We start from the raw sequence: 18,361 nt of genomic DNA on the forward strand, positions 1-18,361 counted from the left end.
AAATAGGTAGAAGTGCAAGCAAAAGATCAAACAAACGGTAGAAGTCACCAAAGAGATCTTGACAAGTCGATAAGGAGCCCGGGTGGGTACAAGATCATAGATCTAGGTAGGGTTCCCACAAGGGTGAGCTAAGCTCAGGTTTAATTTCACATCAAGTCTAATCTCAGATCTGAGCCAACTAGGCTATTTATAGTAGGTGGGGCGAAGGGATAAGTTACAAGCTGAATCTGCCAGTTTTGGTGCTGGAACGCGTATGGGCGGAAGTTCCGGTCCTGATGGGCGGAAGTTCCGGTCGTCCTGGGCGGAAGTTCCGGCTGGATTCCTTTTAGACAGCATCTTCGAAGCATCTGGGCGGAAGTTCCGGTCGGGCCGGAAGTTCCGGCCAAGTTCCGGCCTTGTTCCGGAATTCCGCCATTTCCTCGCAGTAACATCCAGTATGGTTTTGACGGACTTTCGGAACTTGGGCGGAACTTGGGCGGAAGTTCCGGTGGGCGGAAGTTCCGGTCCTCGGAGGCGGAAGTTCCGGTCCTGGGCGGAAGTTCCAGCCATCAGGGGCGGAAGTTCCGGCCTGGAGCGTCCAGCTCCTCTTTCTCCTTCTCTTCCATGCTTCCGTGACATCGGCCTTGCGTCCTCGGGTTTCCATGTCATCCTCTCTTCTCTCCGTACTTGTCGTCGAGTTCCTATCATCAAGGTATGTCGGAGTATGAAGTAGTATATCGTCCCAAATAGGTGATTTGAGGCACGCGTAAAGGAGAAGATTCACCTTAGCGTGCCGTCTTGGCGATGAAGCACATGATGCGGTGAAGACCGAAGGTCGGGCTACATCACAATATGTTCCCCTTCGAGAGGTTCATGAGAGTCTTAAAGAAATATGTTCGTAACCGGGCTAGGCCAGAAGGAAGCATCTCCAAGGGCTATGGAACAGAGGAGGTCATTGAGTGTTGTGTAGACTTTCTTCCTGACCTTAAACCGATTGATGTTCCTGAATCACGGTAAAAGAAAGGGCATCCTAAATGTCGGGGTCATTGACCCAGATAAAATACATATACATACGCTAACTAATATGCCCAAGGAGACGGAGGGAAACCTTCTAAGGTTTCTAAAGGATCAAAATTTCTGTGACCACATATTGTTTCCTTACAACTTCAAGTGATGATAACACAATTGTGTCCATTCACTCACAAGTTTAATTTATGAGTGACTAACATATTTATATACGCGTGCAGCTTCCACTAGATTTTTCTAGACATTCAAATTGATAATGGAAGAGTTGATGTCTACGACCCATTAACGAGAAATTTGGAAGACTTCCAAAGCATGCAAGACATGATCCAAAGGTAATTTCAATCATTCTCTCGCGTGTCTTTCGATGATTTTCTGAGATATCAAGTAATGAATAACTTACCAATTCATTTTCCTTGTCGGGCAGGGTTTGGAAGCGGTTCAAGTCCAAGACTGCCGGTATCTCTCATGAGAAGCTGACGTTTTGGAGTGTTCCGGTAAGTAGTATAAGGTAGGGCCGTGCATCTCTTTACTACTACTTTAAATAAAATTATGATGCATGCTAGATTATTATTTGATTAAATTCTATTCTCTTAAAGTGCGACCAGCAGCCATCGGGGACATATCTATGTGGGTACTTCGTTTGCGAGTTCATTCATACGTTTACCTCTGAGCACAAAGATTTAAGATACAACGTAAGCATTACATTCACAACTTTATTTTATTATCGTCATTTTTATTATCATGATTGATATTCATATTGATCTCCTTTACTTATATAGTTCAACGCAATGCGAGGGAGGTCCACACCAGAGGAACGCGCAACTACTATTGCAGAGGAGCTAGCGGGTTTTTTGAGGGAGGAAGCTATAGAGGACAAAGGAAGATTTAGTGTAGCTAGGGCCATTACTGATGTCGGTTCCGTGTAATCGAATAGACGGGCTCTAGTCCCGATAATGTTGGGATCTCCATGTAATTGTATATATATATATATATATATATATATATATATATATATATATATATATATATATATATATATATATATATGCTCGATTGATATCGTAAGACAAGTTATCTTATATATTTATATGTACGATACGAGAAATATACAAAAACTATTTTGAAATGAACTCCTAACACAACAAAATGAACTCCTATCGCGGCATAGAAAGTGTCCAAATTCCTGCCGTGGCAGCCCTAACCCTAAACCCTAACACACCAAAATGAACACCTGCCGTGGCATAGAAAGTATCCTAATTCCTGCCGTGACAGAAACTATTTAGTGGCGATCCGTGTTACAAGCCGGGACTAAAGGTGTTGGCCCCAGCCCGCTCTGCGGCGTCCACGTCGAGGGACATAGGTCCCGACTAGTAGCAGGACCGGGATTAAAGGTTGCACCTCTAGTCCCGCTTATTTGGTTGCAGTTGGAAAACCCGGATTAAAGGACCTTACGTGCCGGGACTGAATGTCCTGTCTTCACTAGTGTGGTATTAAACTGTTCTTCTGTCAGGAGACAATGGTATTAAACTGTTCGAGTTGTCGGCGAAAGATACAAACACGACAACACTTGAATACACGATAATTCATTAACATCTCAATATCTGCCATACTGGCGTGCCTGTTTTGGGTGTCCCAGAGTTTTTTCTATGAGTGTTTGCCATTTTCTGAAACTTGCAACTTGTGTGGTACGTACAAGCAGCATGGCCGTTTCATTTCTTCTGAATTATTGCCACATCAATCAGCACTACGACACGCGCGTTTATGATTACCACAAGCCACAAGCAGTATCTCGGGGAGTTAGTTACTCGATCGTGATGTCCATTCGCTAACTTACTTGTTGACGAACCTGCAGTCCTTCCTGACCTCGCCGTGGTCGCCGGTGAGCGGGCCGTTCTCCGACATCTTGACCAGCGCCGCCGCGAAAACGTCGTGAAAGTAGTCGTTGTCCGTCGCCATCTTCCTCACGAACGGCGCGGTTCGCGGGTCGGTGGCGAGCCTCTGGTCCACCAGCAGGAGGCCCCTGCCTTTCAGGAGGTTCTTGTGGTACATGTTGTCGAGCACCATGGGGGTGACGCAGTCGTTCCTGGCGTACGCCACGTCGCGAGTGTCCTCCTTGGCGTCCGCCGTCGGGCACCGTCCCCGGAGGTACGTGCCATATGCCGGCTCGATGGTGCCGTCCACCGCCGGGTAGAGCCGCGCAACGAGGTTGAAGCAGTGGACGCGGCCGATAGAGTGCGCGCCTAGGAGCGCCACGACGCCCTCGGCGTCCACGCCCATGGACCCGAACCGGTCGAGCACCGCCGACACCGACTCGTTGTGGTTCGGGATGTAGCTCTCCACCTCGCCGTAGTGGCTCTCGGTGGCGTCGCGCCGCCCCGTGCGCATCGGGATGTCGGCGGGCCTGCCGAGCACGGCGGCGCCGTCGCGGGCGGCGAGGGCGAGCAGGTCGGCGCAGGAGACGGTGCCGGGGCACGCGCGCTCCAGGGCGGTCTTGATGGCGTGGATGTACTTGAAGTTCCGCATGCCGAAGCTCCGCGCGGAGGACTTCTCGGAGACGAGGCCCGCGGCGGCGTCGGTCTCGAGGAGCAGCGACGCGTCGCAGGACTTGACGGTGCAGTCGTGGAAGAGCGCCCTGAGCCACGACACCGCCGTGTTGCCGTGCTCCTCGTAGAGACTCTTCACCTGCTCCTTGACGATCTCCTCCGCTCTCGGGCAGCTCTCAGAGTAGTAGTTCAGCTTCAGACCATCACTGCTAGTGCTAGTTCCAGCAGCAGCAACGCCATTGTTCCCTGCCAAGGCAACAGATTAAGCTTGAACCCGTGTGGATCTCGTCCCAATTCAACCTCATCCCTCGGCGACAAGTGGGAGGGGAGATCAGAGATGGGGAGACCGTGCCGTGCGTGCATTTCCATCCCCGGATGCCGGAATGTGTGCGCGCGTGGGAGGGGAGATGGACAGTCAAACAAGGGATACAATGCATGCACGTACTGTTTGGATCAGAAAGTATATATCTGGAAAAATGTAGGAAGAATATGTACCCCTACAATCATCATTTTCTTCCGCAAAAGCATCCCTTAGAGAAAGAAGGCAAGCATTTCGACGGCAAGGCAGAAACCCGATCGAAGCCTGTCACCCGTACTGGTGGTGAAGTATTTGGTATTGTCAAGGATTTAAAAGTAATCTTTGGAAAGGATCCTGGCAGCCAACCTGTTCCTAACGGCGCTGATAAGCACGCACCCATGTGGAAGAAGAAATCTATATTTTGGGAGCTATCCTATTGGAAAGTCCATGAGGTTCATTCTGCAATCGACGTGATGCACCTGATGAAAAATCTTTGCGTGAATATTCTAGGATTGCTGGGCTTGTATGGGAAGTCAAAAGATACACCGGAAGCACGGGAGGACCAGGAATGTCATAAAGGACAAGGCGACAAGCATCCGTGGCAGTTTCAAGGGCCTGCCAGCTACGTTCTTACCAAGTAAGAGAAGAAAATCTTTTTTGAAGTCGTTTTCACTATCAAGGTCCCGACTGGCTTCTCGTCGAATATAAAGGGAATAGTAAATATGAAAGACAAAAAATTCCAAAACCTAAAGTCTCATGACTGTCACGTGATTATGACGCAACTGCTCCCGATTGCATTGAGGGGGCTTCTACCAGAAAATTTTCAACTGGCCATTGTGAAGGCATGTGCATTCCTCAATGCAATTTCTCAGAAGGTAATCGATCGAGAAAGTCTATCAGGGTTACATAATGATGTGGTCCAATGTCTGGTCAGCTTCGAGTTGTTGTTCCCTCCATCTTTCTTCAATATTATGACACACCTCCTAGTTCACCTAGTCGAAGAGATTAGAATTCATGGGAGTCTTAGAGACATATGTTCGTAACCAGGCTAGACCAGAAGGAAGCATCTCCAAGGGCTATGGAACAGAGGAGGTCATTGAGTTTTGTGTAGACTTTCTTCCTAACCTTAAGCCGATTGGTGTTTCTGAATCTCGGTAAAAGAAAGGGCATCCTAAATGTCAGGTTTATTGACCCAGATAAAGTACATATACATACGCTAACTAATATGCCCAAGGAGACGGAGGGAAACCTTCTAAGGTTTCCAAAGGATCAAAATTTCTGTGACCACATACTGTTTCCTTACAGCTTCAAGTGATGATCTAACTCAATTGTGTCCATTCACTCACAAGTTTAATTGATGAGTTACTGACATATTTATATACATGTGCAGCTTCCACTTGATTTTTCTAGACATTCAAATTGATAATGGAAGAGTTGATGTCTACGACCCATTAACGAGAATTTGGAAGACTTCCAAAGCATGCAAGACATGATCCAAAGGTAATTTCAATCATTCTCTCGCGCTATGTCGGTGTCTTTCGATGATTTTCTGAGATATCAAGTAATGAATAACTTAGCAATTCATTTTCCTTGCCGAGCAGGGTTTGGAAGCGGTTCAAGTCCGAGGCTGCCGGTATCTCTCATGAGAAGCTGACGTTTTGGAGTGTTTCGATAAGTAGTACAAGATAGGGTCGTGCATCTCTTTAGTACTATTTTAAATACAATTATGATGTATGCTAGATTATTATTTGATTAAATTCTATTCTCTTAAAGTGCGACCAGTAGCCACCGACGACATATCTATGTGGGTACTTCTTTTGCGAGTTCATCGCACGTTTACCTCTGAGCACAAAGATTTAAGATACAACGTAAGCAATACATTCACAACTTTATTTTATCCATCATTTTTATTATCATGATTGATATTCATATTGATCTCCTTTACTTATATAGTTTGACGCCATGCGAGGGAGATCCACACCAGAGGAACGCGCAACTCCTATTGCAGAGGAGCTGAGGAAGCTATAGAGGACAAAGGAAAATTTAGTGTCGCTAGGGGCTATTACTGATGTCGGTTCCGTGTAATCGAATAGACGGGCTCTAGTCCCGGTAATATTGGGATCTCCATGTAATTGTACATATATATGCTCGATCGATATCGTAAGAAAAGTTATCTTATATATTTATATGTACGAACCTGTACGTGTAGAAATATACGAAAACTATTTTGAAATGAACTCCTAACACAATAAAATGAACTCCTGCCGCGATACAGAAAGTGTCCAAGTTCCTACCGCGGCAGCCCTAACCCTAAACCCTAACACACCAAAATGAACTCCTGCCGCGGCACAGAAAGTGTCCTAATTCATGCCGCGGCAGAGACTAATTAGTTGTGGTCCGTGTTACAAGCCGGGACTAAAAATGTTGGCCCCAGCCCGCTCTGCGGCGTCCACGTGGAGGGACATAGATCCCGGCTGGTAGCAGGACCGAGATTAAAGGTTGCACCTCCCGTACCGCTTATTTGGTCGCGGTTGGGGAACCGGGATTAAAGGACCTTACAGACCGGGACTGAATGCTTGTCTCCACTAGTGTGGTATTAAACTGTTAGAGTTGTCCGCGACAGATACATACACGCAGCACTTGAATACACGATAATTCATTAATATCTCAATATCTGCCACACTGGCGTGTGTTCTGGGTGTCCCAGAGTTTTTTCTCTAAGTGTATGCCATTTTCTGAAACTTGCAACTTGTGTGTGGTACGTACAAGCAGCATGTTCATTTCATTTCTTCTGAATTATTGCCACATCAATCAGCACTAAGACACGCGCACATTCAGTATACGTTTATGATTACCACAAGCCACAAGCCAGTACCTCGGTGAGTTAGTTCATCGATCGTGATGTCCATTAGCTAACTTACTTGTTGACGAACCTGCAGTCCTTCCTGACCTCGCCGTGGTCGCCGGTGAGCGGGCCGTTCTCCGACATCTTGACCAGCGCCGCCGCGAAAACGTCGTGGAAGTAGGCGTTGTCCGCCGCCATCTTCCTCACGAACGGCGCGGTTCGCGGGTCGGTGGCGAGCCTCTGGTCCACCAGCAGGAGGCCCCTGCCTTTCAGGAGGTTCTTGTGGTACATGTTGTCGAGCACCATGGGGGTGACGCGGTCGTTCCGCGCGTACGCCACGTCGCGCGTGTCCTCCTTTGCATCCGCCGTCGGGCACCGGCCCCGGAGGTACGCGCCGTACGCCGGCTCGATGGTGCCGTCCACCGCCGGGTAGAGCCGCGCAACGAGGTTGAAGCAGTGGACGCGGCCGACGGAGTGCGCGCCCAGGAGCGCCACGACGCCCTCGGCGTCCACGCCCATGGACGCGAACCGGTCCAGCACCGCCGACACGGACTCGTTGTGGTTCGGGATGTAGCTCTCCACCTCGCCGTAGTGGCTCTCGGTGGCGTCGCGCCGGCCCGTGCGCATCGGGATGTCGGCGGGCCCGCCGAGCATGGCGGCGCCGTCGCGGGCGGCGAGGGCGAGCAGGTCGGCGCAGGAGACGGTGCCCGGGCACGCGCGCTCCAGGGCGGACTTGATGGCGTCGATGTACTTGAAGTTCCGCATGCCGAAGCTCCGCGTGGAGGACTTCTCGGAGATGAGCCCCGCGGCGGCGTCGGTCTCGAGGAGCAGCGACGCGTCGCAGGACTTGACGGTGCAGTCGTGGAAGAGCGCCCTGAGCCACGACACCGCCGTGTTGCCGTGCTCCTCGTAGAGGCTCTTCACCTGCTCCTTGACGATCTCCTCCGCTCTCGGGCAGCTCTCGGAGTAGTAGTTCAGCTTCAGATCATCACTGCTAGTGCTAGTTCCAGCAGCAGCAACACCATTGTTCCCTGCCAAGGCAACAGATTATGCTTAAACCCGTTGGAAAATCGAACATACATTAGATCGACGACCGATGATACATTTTGGAGCAAAAATAAGTAGGGAATGCTATGCACTTACCAGCGATGAGGTAGGACAAGAGGAGCAGCGCAGAAGCCACTGGCACCAGGCTTGAGCTCGAACCCATGTTCAGTTCACGGGATAGCTAGTGTCCAAGGAGTGTGAGGTGATGCTCAATTTTCAAGCTCATCTGAATCTCATCATTTGAGTGGGAGGGAAGGAAGCGTGGGTGACAGGGTGAGTGAGTGGCTGACTGAAAGTGACTCCATTTGAACTTTGAGATTGTCCAGCACTCCACTCCATCTCCCTGAATATACAGTTTCTTCACCACTCTCCTCACCTCGATCCTCACTGACTGACATAGTACCACTGTAGTAACAGAAACCCCGGGTCATAAACTTAGTTGAATGCGATTAAAGCAGCCATTAACGATCTGGAGTACTCCATAGCTTTACAGTTACTAAAAGAGAGGGGCGGTCAGTTAGGGTGGTGCCAAGTAAGTGCGCGTGCACTTAGTAATGAATCTAACGTGCACCACCGGCTTTGCCTTTGCTGAACTAATGGAGGATCCATTCTGTCTCCAGATATCGACCGATCGAGCGCAGAATGAAGGAGCGGGAGGCCATGGTCGGCAGTAGCATGTTTGTGCGTTGGAATGACAGGCAGACACTACGAGAAAACACTTTCAGGTTTCAGACGTTGTGTATATAAAAACTTGACAACAGAGATTCAGAGATACAATATGTGGAACTAACCAGAACAAGCACGCTGGTATGGCAGGCGTTGATTAGATGAGTTAAATTTATTCGTTCGTTTCAGCGTTGCGTGACTATTAAACATCTGAAACTCAGGCAGCAAGCGGCAAGCAGTATATTCGTCTCAGTCATGCGGCAAGTTTCCAAGTAACTCCACCGGATACCAGTGCCTAAGAATTGCACGAAACATTACAGATCAAGCCTACGGTTTTTCCTTTGCAAGTGCCGAACCATATCGGAAACTACAGGAACAAATTCTCTAACTGTAGTTTGTAGTTTCACTGAACTCTGTTGTGGTTTCGTTCATGCAATGGAACCGGGAAGAAAATCCTTGTCGGTCTACAAATAAACAAATCCTATAACTGAAGTAAGACAATTTTTTTTTTTTTTTTTTGAACAAGTGCGGCCACGAAGGGCTTGGAAGCTGCTTCATAAACGGTGGGTACAGAAATTACAACAATGCCCTTTTGCATCTCTTGCCCTAGAAAACCTAGAATTTGAAGAAAAGGCATTGCAAATTACAGAAAGGACCCTAGCAAAAACATGGAAAAAGCAATCCAGTGCTTGGGCTCCTTCTCCACCACTCGCCGGCGACCTCAAGGCGTAGAACGCCGAGATCGGAGAGGAAGAAGCTCGAGACGCTCTCGAATCCGACGAAGAACCACCAGCACCGGCTGCCTCGACGCCTCCGGGGACGAGCCACTTGGGGGCAAAGCGACAGCGAGCTCCGGCACTTGGTAGAAGAGGGCCTCCAAAGGAGGTTGTACTCCTGGTTGAGGGCCGCCATTCGGCCATGGATTGCAGGGGCAAGGCAGAGAGGCCGGCTGAAGTCCCCTGCTGATGAACTCTCCAGGGAGCGTGTTGATGCGACGGCGCATCAGGAACAGCAACAGCTTCCCCATAGCACCACATAGGCTTCTTATTGTAGCAAGAAAAGATTGGGGAAAAAGGAGCAAGACCTGCCAAGGCAAGATCTTGCCATGGATTCAGCTTGGAGGTGGTAGCATAGGATCCACCTGCAAGGTCCTCCCGTCGATCCTCTTCAAGAAGAAGACCTTGAGAAGAAATCCGGACGAATCTGGATCTAACCACCTCTTTATTTGCTGGAGAAGAACTAAAAACGAGAAATACTAATCCTAGAAGAAGCCAGGCCCCTCTCCCACCCACCGTCAGCCACCATGGCCGCCGGCGGCGAGGGGGAGAGAGGCCGGCGAGGGGATCTGGGGGAGAGAAGAGGCTCAAAGAGAGCAGACTCCACAGGGGTAACTTTCGAGGGAGAAGGCTTCTCTGAAGTAAGACAATGAAGCGGGTTACTGGTCCGTCTGCAGTGGGTAACTGACACACCCAGTCCAAGTTCAGTTCTAGCAACAGAAACAGAGGTCAGTTTTTTTTTTTTTTTGAGACTCCAGAGGTCAGTTGTATTTTTTTTATTTTTTTTGGGAATAAGAGGTCAGTTGTATGACTTCGCTGATATAGTTTGCAACAGAAATGGGCTACTGGTCCGTCTGCAGTGGTGAAGTTTTCTATATGCAGGTATTCGAGCCCGGCCAACGTTAGGCCCAAACAATAGGCATCATCCTTCTTTTTCTCGCAGACTAATTTGAAATATCAGGCCCATCCGTCTCTGAAGATACCTGGCCCAATACTATGGCCAGACCGCCGAATGAAGGATATGCTTAATGCTTTTCGTATTCCTCTCGCTTAATATACGCGTTTCTTCAACCAAAAGAAAAAAAAAGGAGGATAAAGATGCCGACACAATGGGTCCAAAGACTCCAATTCCAGCGGAAAATCCCAAAGAAAAGCACAGGGTGCCTTGCTCTTGCTTGCCAAAGCTACAGGATGGACCATGTCTGTCCGGCCTCGTTTTTTTCCTTTTGTTTTTTTTTCTCTCCAAGAAGGACGTCCACATTTTTGTACTACTAGCAGATAAAAAAATATAGCATTGACCGTTGCTGTTCCCCTATCTGTCTCTATCCCACCTCCAATACGACCGTGGCCTACAGACTGTGCAGGGCCACGTGTGCCATGGCTAAACCACAAAACTTGATTTAAATTTATTTATTTTGCCCAGCCTTATCATGGTGAGGGAGATAGGGCCCACCAAGACTGCAAACTGCCGGGACAAACAGGAGGGGTACCACTACCTAGAGACCAATCTTTGTAAAGGGAAAAACCACTCCACGCAACGCACCATCGTTTGACACGTGTCAGACCGAAACGACCGCGCACGCGCGCCTCCGCGACAAGTAGGTCGCGCGCGCCTGTACCTCCACACACACCGCGCGCGTACCTCACGAGCGTGTTGCTCCCGCGTCCGATCGCGTACGCGTACAGACGGCTCCGTGCACGTACATCTGATCGCCCCGCGCGAGTACATCGCCGCAGCATGCACCTATAGCTAGCTAGCTACCTGCTTATCCATTGGCACTATGATTTTTTACAGTACATATAAAAACCGGCTACTGGAAATACGAGTACAGTTACATATAACACAGGGATACAATTACGTGTAACGTACGAGTACAGTTACGTGTAACACACAGTACAATGCGACACGAACGATCTGAAATACGATCAAGACACGATGTGATCGTGCGCAAGACACGAATGATGACCACGCACAACACACAATCGATTGAACACACGAGCGAAATACAAGTCTGATCACGCAGATGAGCAGGTACAAACGCGCATCTGGCAGTACGATCGTGAACACGAGCAAGTACATGCTCTGACGTCTGATGCACACACACGGTACGATCGCGCGTAAAATACAGTACGATCCCGCACAAGCGAGTACAGTTAGCGAGTAAAGGGAAAAACTGCACCAAACACACTAAAAACAGAAGTACATTTCAGTTGAAACACAGGTACAGTTAGGTACACACCACAGGTACAATCATACTACTATTGGAAGTACGAAAAAAAAGTATCTCCAAACCTATCAACATGGGATCTAGTTCCGAAGATCTCGACGCGAGGATCTCAAAAGTGAAAACGGTTCGCAATTTGACTTACGGTTCTCAAGATATTTCATTTTGAAAAAACGAATCTAGAAGAAAAAGGGAAAAACTGACACAACTCAGTCTTCTCTCTCCTCCCCCATCCCCACCTTGCTTCCCCTTGCGACACGTGGCGAGCAGGGAGACAACTTCCCAGGGATTTTCTGGCACCACAGCGCGCCACTTGTCGCGTGCGGAGTGAGTTGCCTTCCCTTCGCGAAGGTCGGCCTTTTTCTAGAGTTGACCGTCACCGAGGCCCCCATCATTTTCCGTAAACCGTGTTACACATGGTGACTCGTAGGCCAACTCGCCGATTCCACTCCACTCACATACTGACACCTAGTATTTGTCATCAGTTGCCATGTTCATGTGTGGATTCTGAATATTGCCACTTGCCAAGGAGATTGCTCACAATCTTTGACAATATCTTCAATAATAACTCAGAATTATGATTTATTCTATTTTTATCAATGGGAGACAATAGCATAAATAAGCACAAACGTGGGTTTTCTTTGGCGGGGAAACACAAGCACAACAGAGCTAATTTTTTTTTTTTTATCGGTGGGGGACAATAACATAAATAAACACAAACACAGTAATATTTTTTTTTTTGCAGGAAGACACGAACACATTAGAGCTAATGAGCCACATATGTAAAAGCGAGTGACATTTCGTGTGTGGTTTTGAGCGAACACTTACATTATCAACGGGGTTCGATTTCGGTGACAACGGTTCTTCTCCTGGGAGGCGCTACCGAAGAATGCAGTCCCAACTCCTCCCGGTGGAGGCAATGTTTTGATAGTGGAGGTTAGCTAGGGCCTTCGGTGTTGTTGTCGTTTATAGCAAGCTGGTGATGTCGGATTACAATTGATGTTTGTTGGACGAATATTTTGGTCCAGTTTAGCTAGGTGACTCTCGTTTTTGTGTCACGGTTATCATTTTTCTCACTAGTGATATGTATGATATTCCTTCTGGTTTTCTTTGTATTTAGACTGATTTTGTACAAATATGCAAGGGTTTCCACCCACTTGAATTATGTTAATTTCAAAAAGTGTACTAATCTCTAAATCTTGCCCGAGAAAAGAAAGTTCCACTTTGAAAAACCCCTGATGTATTTTCAATAAGGTAGAAACGCCCCAAGAATTGTTGAAATTCGTTTCGGATGGGAAAGCTGGTCACATGGTGCACCACCGCGAGCAATCACTGAGCTGGTGTCCATAGGCAGATCCACCCTCCCTCCAGCTCGGGCCGGCACCCATGCTTGTCAACGGTGTGACGCCTTGTATCACATGATTTTCTATAGAAATTATCGAAAAGTTGGTATTGTAGGCACGTTTTCCTAGCCCTCTAGAAGTTTTTAGGTATGTTCTTCTACCTTTTTAGCGAAGGTGGGATTTATATGGTGATAAAAGTAAGTAACTTCAGTTGAGTCTTGATGAATTCAAACCTTCTTGGAGACTAGGAACATCCAATCTCTCCTTACTTAATTTTGCTAGCAGCAAAAGGCCATTGAAGCAGCAAGGTATTCTGGTAGCTCCCACTTCCCGGGAGTGAAGCATTTTTTTATGATAGCTTTCTGTTTTTAAGTCTAGTGAATCAGAATCTTTTCTCAATTTTGGTCTAGCTGGGACAACCAATAGGTGGATTTGATAAATTTACTCCATAGAGATAAAGATAATAATAATACAGAAACAGATAATCCCAAATGCAGTTGAGTTTAATGAGCCATAACAAACCTGTGAGTGACATTTCCGTGCCGACAGTTAGGATCACGCGCCCACTCCCCGCATTCTTCTTCCTTTCGCCTTCGTCTTCCCGACGTCTCCCTCTCTCTCGCTCCTCCTCACTTCTCTCTCTACGTATACCCAGGCAAGAAAAGCAGAGCACCCAGCAACAGCCCAGCCAAGCTACCTCCGGCCGTCAGCCATGGGCACGTACAAGTGCTGCCTCATCTTCAAGCGCCGGTACCGCTGGACGGACGCGCCGCCGCCGGAGGACGTGCGCTCGCTCTTCGCCCAGCACTCCGGCGGGACCGCCACCATGGGCGCCGACGGCCTCCGCCGCTACCTCGAGTCCACCGGCACCGACCCGGACTTGGACGGCGACGCCGAGGCCGAGCGCCTGCTCGACCAGATCCGCCAGGCCCAGCGCGTCCGGGTCCCGCGCGTGGGGCGCCCGCTCCTGGGCATCGACGACTTCCACCGCTTCCTCTTCTCCGACGACCTCAACCCGCCGCTCCGCCGCCCGCAGGTCCACCACGACATGGCCGCGCCGCTCTCCCACTACTACGTCTACACGGGCCACAACTCCTACCTCACGGGCAACCAGCTCAGCAGCGACTGCAGCGACGTCCCCATCATCAAGGCGCTGCAGAGGGGCGTCAGGGTCATCGAGCTCGACATGTGGCCCAACTCCGCCGAGGACGACATCAACATCCTCCATGGCAGGTTGCTGCTTGTACCCCCCTTTCCTTGCTATATTATCCATATATATCCATGCAACTACCCACTCACTCACTTGGAACCTTTCTCTCCGGTACAATTCTGGAAAATATCCAACCAAATCTCCATCTTGTTTGTACCTACAAGTAGAAGGATATAGAATGCTCCGTTGCTGAATGGAAACAAATTATAGCCATCATATAGAGGAGCCTGAGGATTGAATATTTTTTTTAAATAAAGGCCGTATGCATTGCTTTGAAGCAGAGTCTGGGGCTCCGTTCCCCCTATCGAAAAATAGGAGGCTGAGGAATATTTCAGTTACTACATGTTAATAGAATGCAGCCATGGCTGGTAGTAGGTTGCTATTTCTTCATATGCATCGAGGCCCTGGCTATGGCTTTGAATCTATCTTGACACATTAATTTGACGGTACAAGCAAATCTCCATCTCTTTGCCTGTACTTAGAATATTCCCTCCGTTCCAAATTAGTTGTCGCGGCTTTGGTCGCGTTTCAGTGTGTGGATTCACTCATTTTTGGAAAAAAATGGGAGTGAGAATGATAATGCGCCTCAAATTCTAGCTTACACCGTGTGCTGTCTCATAAATTCTGAACAGGACATTGACCACCCCAGTTTCACTCCTCAAGTGCTTGAGGTCCATCAAAGAGTATGCTTTCGTCGCGTCGCCTTACCCTGTTATCATAACGCTCGAAGACCACCTTCCACCTGAACTCCAGGACAAAGTTGCCAAGGTAGCTGTATCTTGCTTTCTGAACTTCTCGTATTTCCATCTATGACGTCTGCACTTCTCTAACTGGCGCTTCTGAATTTTTTTCTTCTGAAATTCTTATATTTCCATCCAGGAGATTTGCACTTCTCTAACCAGCGCTGCTGAATATTTTGTAGATGGTCCTTGAAGTATTTGGCAACATACTGTATTACCCTCAAGAAGAACATCCCAAAGAACTCCCTTCACCGGAAGACCTCAAGGGCCGTGTCCTCCTGTCGACAAAGCCCCCGAAGGAGTACCTTGAAGCCAAGGCTGGTGGTACCATCAAAGATGGTGACGCAGAAGCGAATCCCGGCAAAGGAGGAACTGACGACGATGCGGCTTGGGGAAAAGAAGTCCCTGATTTTAAGACTGAAATCCAGTTTGCTAAAGTACTGCTTTGAAGTTCTCCTACATTATGTGCTCTCCTTTTTCGTCTTCATCAAGATTTTACCTGCTCAATTGCATTAACTCCATCAGCAGGAAGATGATGCCTTAGATGATGACGATGAGGAGGAGGACGAACAGCAAATTCAGCAGCATCTAGCTCCACAGTATAAGCACCTTATTACTATAAGAGCAGGAAAGCCCAAGGGTGGTACTACGTCTGATGCCTTGAAGTGCGACCCAAACAAAGTTAGGCGGCTCAGTTTGAGCGAGCAACAACTTGCAAAAGCTGTAGTTAATCATGGTACCGAAATAGTGAGGTATACATCTCTAATGAAGTAACTCTCATTATTAACAGTCCTTCCTTTCTATCTTGAACAATTGTAGATCTTACTTTTGCTTATTCTTACTGATCAGTTTTCATTGTTCAATGTTTATTTCCAAAAAGGTTTACCCAGAGAAACCTACTGAGGATATACCCAAAGGGCACTCGGATTACTTCATCCAACTATAATCCGTTTATTGGCTGGGTGCATGGTGCTCAGATGGTGGCCTTCAATATGCAGGTGCGGCTCTGTTTCTGAGTAATCGATCCAATTGCAATGGCTTTGCTGTATGCTCTGAATATCCAAGTAAATCCAATTTGGGATTCAGTTTAGCAACTTAAATCACATTTCATATCAAATGGCAGAAACACATATATATGATTATACTAGGTGAGCGTGAATAACCCTTAGCTTCTACTCAAGTCCGATGTAATGTGTGCCTTATGTTGCATCGAGATAACCCACGTAGCAAAGGCTGATGATCAGCACATTTTTCAGCAGTATCCGGGCTAGAGAAAGCAAGGAGCTGAATAATGTACGTTACTGTGAACTAGATATGCTCAATATATGTGTATAATTTAATATGTCCATACTTTAGATATGGTAGATCGTTATAAGTCACCTACGTGTTTGCATCAGTTCGGGCATACAGTTGCCTAAATTTGGGCAACTGGAGTTACTCATTTAGATTTGATGTTAGTTGGTCATATCATATGCTGTCCCTTTCCTACTGACATGCCACAACTGCATGATATTTCCTTGCAGGGATATGGAAGAGCACTTTGGTTAATGCATGGATTTTATAAAGCCAACGGTGCATGTGGCTACGTGAAGAAACCAGATTTCTTGATGCAATCTGAACCAGAAGTTTTTGATCCAAAGAAACAACAACCTGTTAAGAAAATTTTGAAGGTGCGTTTTTCTTATTATTGAGTTTTCTGTGGCAAATGGAAAAATCAGAGATAGATGACCTGCTGCTTTTCAGGTAAAAGTGTACATGGGAGATGGATGGCGGATGGACTTCAAGCAGACGCACTTTGATCAATACTCTCCTCCAGATTTTTATGCACGGGTATGTAAATCAAGAGGAGAATATTGGAAGCAACACTCCTCCATCGTTCTCGGAACAAATGTGTACAAGCAACATCGTTGCAGAACTAATAAGACTGGAATAACCAAAATGCATGCACTCTTCTGAATGATTGAACTGAATTTGTATCGGCAGGTTGGGATAGCCGGTGTTCCAGCGGACTCTATAATGATGAAGACAAAGGCGATCGAGGACAACTGGGTGCCGGTGTGGGGGGAGGAGTTCTCCTTCAAGCTGACGGTCCCGGAGCTCGCGCTGCTCCGCGTGGAGGTGCACGAGTACGACATGTCGGAGAAGGACGACTTCGCGGGGCAGACCGTGCTGCCGGTGTCGGAGCTGCAGCCCGGGATCCGCGCGGTGGCGCTCTGCGATCGCAAGGGGAACAAGTACCCCAACGTCAAGCTCCTCATGCGCTTCGAGTTCGAGTCGGTCTGATCTGGTTTGGTCTGAGAAAGCTGAGAGACGGCATGTTGGTGTTTGTGCATTCTTTGTTCATTCTGTACATATGTGAATGTGCGGTGGTGGTGCCGTCTGTGTGAATATGCGATGTGCTGTTGGTGTGTGTCTATGTCAGTTGTGTGTGTTTGTGCATAGGCACAACGATTCATGAGACTCTGTTCATGTGTTGTGAATGAACAAATAATAAAAGGTGATTGTTTTCACCATCATCCGTTAACAGCATGTCCACCCCTCTGAAGGTAGCCTGTTTGGTGGCAAACTGAAATTTCCTGAATCTTCCTTCCTTACAATATTAGTGTTCGATCATATCAAAAGCTAACCACCCCCTTAAGCAGCTTCAAGGGGGCATCCACGTTGCGGTGAAACTGGGAAACAAAGGGGGGCATCCACGTTGCGGTGAAACTGGGAAACAAAGGTAGGCCGGGTTCAAAAGGTTGGTGGCGGTGGAATTGGGAAACAAAGGTTGGCCGGATTCAAAGGGATGGTGGCGGTGGAATTGGGAAACAAAGGTAGGCCGGGTTCAAAAGGATGCAGGTATTGTGGAGAGGTGAAAACCGTCGAGGATTTGAATTTTCGATAATGATGTGCTTTGGACGGAGAACGCAGAACTGATAAGGCAGGAGTAATCCCAGAATGCATGCAAATCTTATTACAGTTAAATAAGATTAAAAATACAAAAAAGTAAATTCTTATAGTGACAAAATTTTTGAGAAATTGAATTGTAGGGCTTTCCCCTCGCCCGAAGGAGAGGGAGCCCTTCCAGAAATTCTCAGTGGCCCCGGAGGGCCAAAGAGGGGGTTTGGAAATAGTTTTCAACCAGCAATTGACGCGCCTCGGTATAACCTCACTAGCTGCGTCATTGCCCCAAGCGCAAAGATGCTTTCTTCCGTGCGCACCCCGTCCCTTCTTATACTGCTCTCGCCCCGTCGCGCTCCCCTAGCTAGCCGAGGTGGGACTAAACGTTTTCAGCTCTATAAAACGTCGGTTCCGCGCGCACTGCTGAGGCTCAGCTTCCCTTAGCGCTAACGGGCCGTATTTCTCTCGCGCTGCCGGCTCGAGCGTCGATCGAGGCCTGTTAAAGCCCAGGGTTTTGCAACAGAGCCTTCTTGGCCCAAAAATCTTCTCGGTTCCCATTTTTCCTGGAATTTTGGATGATGGGCGGCGTGAGTTCTCAAAGCTTGCTTCAATCTCCGAGTACATTTCATCTCGTTTTATAGTGCCCCCGCTGACACAGGATTATGTTTCTCCAGCAGGGACTATCCAGCGCAGCATTTGACATGTAATCGTAGATCGACAAAACAGGCCGTTTCTGAAGTCATTATTAAGTTCTTCAAGCAAACACGAGACATTACCGCA

At 48.0% G+C, this 18,361-nt stretch overlaps 2 protein-coding genes and 1 non-coding gene across 7 annotated transcripts; 1 reads left to right on the plus strand and 2 right to left on the minus strand.

Annotated features, from left to right (window-relative positions):
- Nucleotides 1–2,572: 2,572 nt before the first annotated feature.
- LOC127331345 (peroxidase 21) lies at nucleotides 2,573–7,987 on the minus strand. 4 transcript variants are annotated; one of them, XR_007869710.2, is made up of 3 exons: nucleotides 7,835–7,960; nucleotides 6,609–7,722; nucleotides 2,573–2,675 (listed from the first exon to the last, which is right to left on the minus strand). XR_007869710.2 is itself a non-coding variant. In XM_051357466.2 (2 exons), the coding sequence occupies exons 1-2, from the start codon at nucleotides 7,899–7,901 to the stop codon at nucleotides 2,836–2,838; spliced, it is 1,026 nt and encodes a 341-aa protein (XP_051213426.1). In that variant the 5' UTR covers nucleotides 7,902–7,987; the 3' UTR covers nucleotides 2,803–2,835. The 4 variants fall into 4 exon arrangements, 3 of the variants coding, with proteins under 3 accessions (XP_051213426.1, XP_051213430.1, XP_051213427.1); XM_051357466.2 differs by lacking the exons at nucleotides 2,573–2,675; nucleotides 6,609–7,722 and adding an exon at nucleotides 2,803–3,794 and having other exon boundaries at nucleotides 7,835–7,987; XM_051357470.2 differs by lacking the exon at nucleotides 2,573–2,675 and having other exon boundaries at nucleotides 6,606–7,683; nucleotides 7,826–7,963.
- Nucleotides 7,988–13,274: 5,287 nt separating this feature from the next.
- LOC127331346 (phosphoinositide phospholipase C 2) lies at nucleotides 13,275–17,222 on the plus strand. 2 transcript variants are annotated; one of them, XM_051357473.2, is made up of 8 exons: nucleotides 13,275–13,981; nucleotides 14,591–14,726; nucleotides 14,881–15,135; nucleotides 15,227–15,450; nucleotides 15,579–15,696; nucleotides 16,222–16,368; nucleotides 16,442–16,528; nucleotides 16,682–17,222. In XM_051357473.2, the coding sequence occupies exons 1-8, from the start codon at nucleotides 13,461–13,463 to the stop codon at nucleotides 16,979–16,981; spliced, it is 1,788 nt and encodes a 595-aa protein (XP_051213433.1). In that variant the 5' UTR covers nucleotides 13,275–13,460; the 3' UTR covers nucleotides 16,982–17,222. The 2 variants fall into 2 exon arrangements, with proteins under 2 accessions (XP_051213433.1, XP_051213432.1); XM_051357472.2 differs by having other exon boundaries at nucleotides 13,276–13,981; nucleotides 15,224–15,450.
- A 508-nt stretch (nucleotides 17,223–17,730) lies between these two features.
- On the minus strand, nucleotides 17,731–17,883 carry LOC127337805 (U4 spliceosomal RNA). The gene has a single exon (XR_007874116.1). It is a non-coding gene; the product is annotated as a U4 spliceosomal RNA (small nuclear RNA).
- Between the last annotated feature and the right edge of the window lie 478 nt (nucleotides 17,884–18,361).

This window comes from Lolium perenne, chromosome 2 (genome assembly GCF_019359855.2).
Source record: "Lolium perenne isolate Kyuss_39 chromosome 2, Kyuss_2.0, whole genome shotgun sequence".
Classification (NCBI taxonomy): Eukaryota; Viridiplantae; Streptophyta; class Magnoliopsida; order Poales; family Poaceae; genus Lolium; species Lolium perenne.